The 6,090-nt window shown below is 32.2% G+C and overlaps 1 protein-coding gene across 1 annotated transcript; it reads right to left on the bottom strand.

Moving 5' to 3' along the window:
• Nucleotides 1-49: 49 nt before the first annotated feature.
• On the bottom strand, nucleotides 50-5,234 carry LOC132738747 (uncharacterized; the record flags this gene model as incomplete). The annotated part of the gene is made up of 6 exons (XM_060726336.1): nucleotides 5,059-5,234; nucleotides 1,816-1,993; nucleotides 1,477-1,565; nucleotides 1,098-1,166; nucleotides 637-730; nucleotides 50-150 (listed from the first exon to the last, which is right to left on the bottom strand). Coding segments are annotated over exons 2-6 (483 nt in total), but the record flags the coding sequence as incomplete, so codon positions are not given.
• Nucleotides 5,235-6,090: the final 856 nt, after the last annotated feature.

The following is a 6,090-nucleotide window of genomic DNA, read 5'->3' on the forward strand; positions in this document are numbered from 1 at the left end:
CAATACTTTGGTTTCTTTTGAGATTTATTACTTCTTAAGGTGTTGATACCTGATCTGATGCACACATTGTAACCTTTCGACAAGAACTTATATCACCGATATGTTGACAATCAAAGCACATTGGACCCCTATGCTCTCTTGGCGGAAAATCTGCAACCCAGAAATTGAACTGAGATTTTAATGAAAATATTCAGAACAGAGCAGGATTACCGAAACTGGTGTATTACCTCGTGACCATGAATTGAACAATATATACTACAAATCGTTAAACGAAATAAATTGTCCCTCCCCAATTCAAATATGTTTTTATATAATATATATCGTTAACTTCTCACAATAAAAAATCTGTTCGATAACATAGTTTATACATGTTTGTTTCAGAATTTTGAAGAGTTTTTTTAACTTATGCAGACGACTTATAGTAACAAATGAAATTCTTGTTCTGAAGCTATCATTCTAGCATGAGACAAGTCGTAATTTCTACCGAAGAAGCCACCTAAAATAATGCGAGTAAAAATGACAGTAGCAATATGAAGTTATCAGTGTGAGAAATAACACACTATAAGAAGTCATGTTCAACATTGGTGGATTTGCAAGAAATTTAAAATTAAAATAAAAATCGACGAACGAAATTACCTGCATTTCCACAACCTTTATTGTTACACATTTCATTTGTACAGCATTCAACACAAACAGAGTTTGAGGTACTGTTCTCCTCTTTGTGGCATTTCTGGAATAATTATTAACTAATCGTTAGTGTTCATCAAAATATCTAGCATATATTACAATCCCATAAGGATTTTTGCCTGGGTATATCTAAGAATAGAGGCATGTCATCTCAGTTTCCGAAGTATTTCTTTATAATTTTATTAGTTCATTTTTGGGTTTAGGCCATGTGTCTTGTTACTGTATATGTTTGGAAGAAGCGTGTTATTGCATTTTTATACGTCTTTACTTTAACACTATACATTCATGTCTTCGGCTTGATATTGCTTATGACTGACAAGGCGGCAATATACTGCAAACTGTGGACATGGCCGATATCGAATCTAACTTCATTTTATGATGCTATAAATAAAATATATACAAATGCTTACTTGTTCATCCATACAACCAGATCGAAATACCTTTCCATAATCAGTCTGATAAGATTCAGTATAGCATATCTGAATTAAATTTTATAAATTTATTAACGATAGTTTTAAAATTAAGTCTATTTTCAATGATGTATTGTACAAACAAAAAAACGTATTTTAAATGACATTGCATCAAGCGATTTTGTGTGAAACATAAACGATCGTTCAACCATGCTAAATATGAGTGCATCAGACTAGCACCCTTCTCCATGAAACAGTTTTCTGGTGTATCGACAGATAACAAATAGCAATTGAAAATTCTTTGATGTCTTCAAAGAGCTTTGAAATATCTTTTGTTATATATAACATAAAAATGTTATGTTTTCGATTATTTGTATACCTGATTCGGCTGACAATGTTCAACTTTGTCACAATATTCAGGACTCGACATACCATCACAACTAAAACAGATTGTGGGCACCGCTTTCTCTGAAGGATTATATAAATTGTTTATGTCATTACATTGCAAAATGTGCAGGGAAATTGATGTTACAGTGGGAATTGCGTTTCTCTTATTCAGAGTTTAAAAAATTTGGATATAAAAACGGTACAAAGAAAATTAATTTAATGCAGCATTCCCGTAGTTAAGGATCATTATGTAAATGTTTCGTGAGCTGGTATGTTACAATTATACATATTTATGAATAAATGTTGAATAATACTTATAATTATTTCATACTGTTTAGTATGCAGTTGACATGATAGTTTTGCCATTGTTCCATTTGACAAGCAAGTTGTGAAATAATCTCCGAACAAAGTATATCCAGGATTACACCTAAATTCAGAAGATGCACCAAATTTTGTTCCATTCAGAGTGACAACGAAACCATCGTTCGGTGGCATCAGCAATCCACAATCTGTTTAGATATTCACATAACTTCAGTCGTAAGTATAATGGAATAAATGAAACATAAAAGAACCAAAAAGTCTATAATCTGACACGACAATAAGCTTGCCCTGTTGCTTTCTAATTTAGGGCAAATACATTCTTTTATCTGGGTGACTATACACCGCTATTCACAGAATGGCACAACTATGTCACATTGAATCTTCCATAACCTTTATATGGACCGTTTTAGGTTTTATAATGTATTTTAAGTTTATGTTAGGCCAGATTAGACCCGGCATTATTCTAATTTCGAGTAGAACACATTTTTGAATGACAAATTCAGCTGATTCTAACATGTTTTGAAAAGAGTAAAGAATAACCAATACAGCGTTTATAGGATGAAGCTCGCAGAATATTTGATATAACGGTTATTTTGTATATCGTTAAAAGCAAAATATGAATTCCGACACCTTTCTCTGTGATTGCAACCATTCATTAAGGAATGTTTTTATGTATGGAAACTGCTAGTCTATCATATAACTGACATAATGACATTTTCAGAGACTGAATCAGCACACTTTAATTTTATATTCTATTGATGCAATGTAAATTAATGGTCTTGGCGGTCTTTAAGAGTGTAGTTTTCATTTGTTTTAGATGTTTTATATTGATGAGGCTATTAAGTTTCCTTAAAGAATACTACAAAACGTGCGTGCACGTGCATGTGTAAATGCATGTGTGTTAATGATTATATACATTATTGCATCATCGCTCCGCTCATTTGCTATTGCTAATAAAGCAACATAATCTCACAGATGTATTCTAAATGGTTACTTTTCCTTAAAGGGATTCTCAGGCAAATTATTGACAAAAATATTTAAATGATCTTATGTACTCAAACCACTCTAAAATGACATTTCTTTAAGTCCCAGCATGAATTTCTGTTTAATTCTATGTATATTGGGGTTTATGCGTAAATATATCTACATATGCAGAACAATGAGACGCTCAGACAGAGTCAACGAGTATTCCATATTCCATATTCAAAACAAGTCATGTGACTTGAACAAACACTGGCAGTTACAAGAACAGATATTGTGGATATTGTATGATAGTAACTAACCTAAATCATTTATTTGACATGTGCTTTAACGTTTGCAGGGTTCATTGTGACAACTATTGTGAAATCTTAACGCTCTAACCTGACCCAGAAGATTCTTTATTAGAAGAAAAGTTTTGTTGCTGTGACAGTCTGGTGTATACATTTTGAGGACAATTCCAAAATGATGAATGAAAAATTCGGAACGAAGAAAGTAAAGTTATGCCTATGTCTCCCTTTAAGCGGGTTGGTAAAGTCGTCAACGTTTTTGTAGTTGTGGATATATCATCGTTTTTTCCCCTCTTTATCTTTAAAAACCAATATCACATCTTTTTGCGAGCGATGTAAACACATCTATGTAAATATGATGTTCATATAATTCATTTCATAAACATAAGTCAAACTTATTATTTTAATTTTTTTCCACAATCTGTTATAAAGATGCCAGTGATAATTTTTATTATTACATAGTCGAAGATCATGTTAGTGTAGTTGTTGCCAGGTCGGATGTTTGAGTGTTATGTTTGTTATAGTAACAACTTTCACATACTAAATATGTTGTAAAGTTACACTTGGTGCCATCATGCAGTTTTACTAATGCTACTCGTACGTTTGTAAGGTTTAGTTGATTGGCGGTCCTGCAATCTGCACGCAAATCGCTTTATCATATGCATGTAATGTTATTATACAATGATTGATTAAGCTAAGATAAGCAACGTATAAAATTGCACGTCATATAACATGACCAAGCATATGAACCATGTATGAACATAACTGATAAACAAATAGAAATAATAAAACAAACAGTTTTCTATAAAACAAACAAGTTGGCAATGCCATGTTCTGACATTTTTACCGACGTCATTAAATCCAGAGACGATTGTCACAAGGCAGTCTGAAGGACAACGAAATATTCTTCCACCGCGGATATGAATGTGTACTTCTTGAACTTTAACCAACCATGACCTTGATGCTGTGCCATGCATATCAAAAGCAAAACTGCATATCACAAAAGTCAGTTAGTGACCAATTATCTTCCATATTCAGAAGGTAGAAACCTACGTAGATCTTCTTATTTTGTTTGAATATTTAGGTCAAGGTCTAGGTGACGGTGGGTATTTTAATCTTGAAGTCCATATATCAATAAATTTCTTACATATTTGGTTGTATCATGCTTTGGCAAAATTGTCGTTCCGTAGGCTTTAGATATATGTCCTTTTTTAACTTAGTACTTTGATTGTGATTCTAACGTATTATTTGTTACAGTTTTCATGTTTTACGAATCAATCATTAGGATGAGAATTACAGGACTGCCGGTTATGTTATAACCATGACCTTTGGGTAGCCAATGGTTGTTGCCCTCTGTAGATGAAGAAGGTGATCCTTTGTGCCAATAATATAAACATTCAGTAGTTTGAAAGTTATGAAGAGGACATTTGACCTCTATGTGTGATCTAGAGTTTGGGGTAGCAATCTAAATATTTCGCTCCACATATCATGTCATTATGGTTAACATTTGTGCAAAGTCATTTTGAAAACTAAATAAATTAATGGCAAGTACATACGTGAGTAAAAGAAAACTCAAGTCACTCTATTAGATAGATTTGATTGGAAAGAGATGAGAATGAGGAATAAAAATAAAAGTAATTGACTGATATTTCAAATCTCTTATATTTAGTGTACAATTGTAGGCGATTTCTACAGTTTCTTATAATTACTGAAAAGCGTCTAATTGTTGCAAGATATTAGAATATGATATCATAGCTGTTTTTCCTACATGAACACTACAAATGCGTCTTTAAGTATCACCTAAGATAAGGAGTGAAAGGAATCACACATGGACTGTTGCTTTTATGAATATCAAGTGGGAAGTTGTTATTTCGTTTCATTATAAACAGTATAAATAATTTATCAGATTGCTATCTTGGTTTGATAATGAAGTAATTTAATTTAAAATTTACAAGTTGTTGTACATTTTTAAGTGGAATTTAAACCTTTTATCTCGCAATATGTTTTCTTGTTATCCCAGTTTCCTGAAGGTTCGCATGTTATGTTTGCTTGACCAATCATGTTGTAGCCTTCATTACAGATGTATGTAGCCTTTGAATCATAAATTGTACTGTTCTGATTAAAAAGTATTTCACCATTTGCTGGGGATGATACTAGTCCACAGTCTGTACAATTCAAAGAATATAGTAATTACAATACATTGTAAGGAAATCAACACATCACGATCGAATTATTATTTTCATATTTGACAAAACTAAGAAACATATTATTGTTCCCAGCCAAAATACATATGCTTTTGATGTCTATCAATGCAAGTAAGTAATATGTATTCATACATGCATACTACTTATTTTTGTTTAAATGTAATGAGTGTGTTTCTGTTTCTAATATAAAATACACTTGAAGAACGAGTATGCGTCACAAAGCACGGCTTAATATGATTTCTTATATAATTCAAAATATCTATTGATATACAATAATCAAAATACCACTCTTTCCTTAATTATGTCTTCATGTATATTTTCCGAAATAACGTGTACATTATACAATAAGGGGTCGAAATGTCTAGTCAATTAAAGAAGTCTTAGTGTCTTAAGGGTCTACTTGGAATGTGTCGAAATGTTCTAGGGGTCGTCGAGGGTCACAAGTGGTCGGGGTGGCAAAGGTTCGAGATGTCATAGAGTTCTTTCTATCGACTTACAGACATCTTGATATACATTACATGTTGATGATTCATTACAGGTTAATATTTTCTTTATCTTAAAAATAGCTTGTATCAAGTATTCAACTTTTCGTTTTGTTGCTCAAAATTTTGAAACTGATAAATCAGTATACTTCAGTATACAGAATACTTAAAATGGCACGTCTTTTATTTGACAGTATGTTGTATAGTGTCTCCATTTCCCAGTATCCTTGCATTCTAAAGTGTCAAACCCATTAAATTGTCGCTGAAATACAGTGCCTTAGATGCAAATGTAGTCATGTGTGAGGCATAGCTTATTTTACTATTTAATTGT

Source organism: Ruditapes philippinarum, unplaced genomic scaffold (assembly GCF_026571515.1).
Source record: "Ruditapes philippinarum isolate M1 unplaced genomic scaffold, ASM2657151v2 ctg26526_1_1_1_1, whole genome shotgun sequence".
NCBI lineage: Eukaryota > Metazoa > Mollusca > Bivalvia > Venerida > Veneridae > Ruditapes > Ruditapes philippinarum.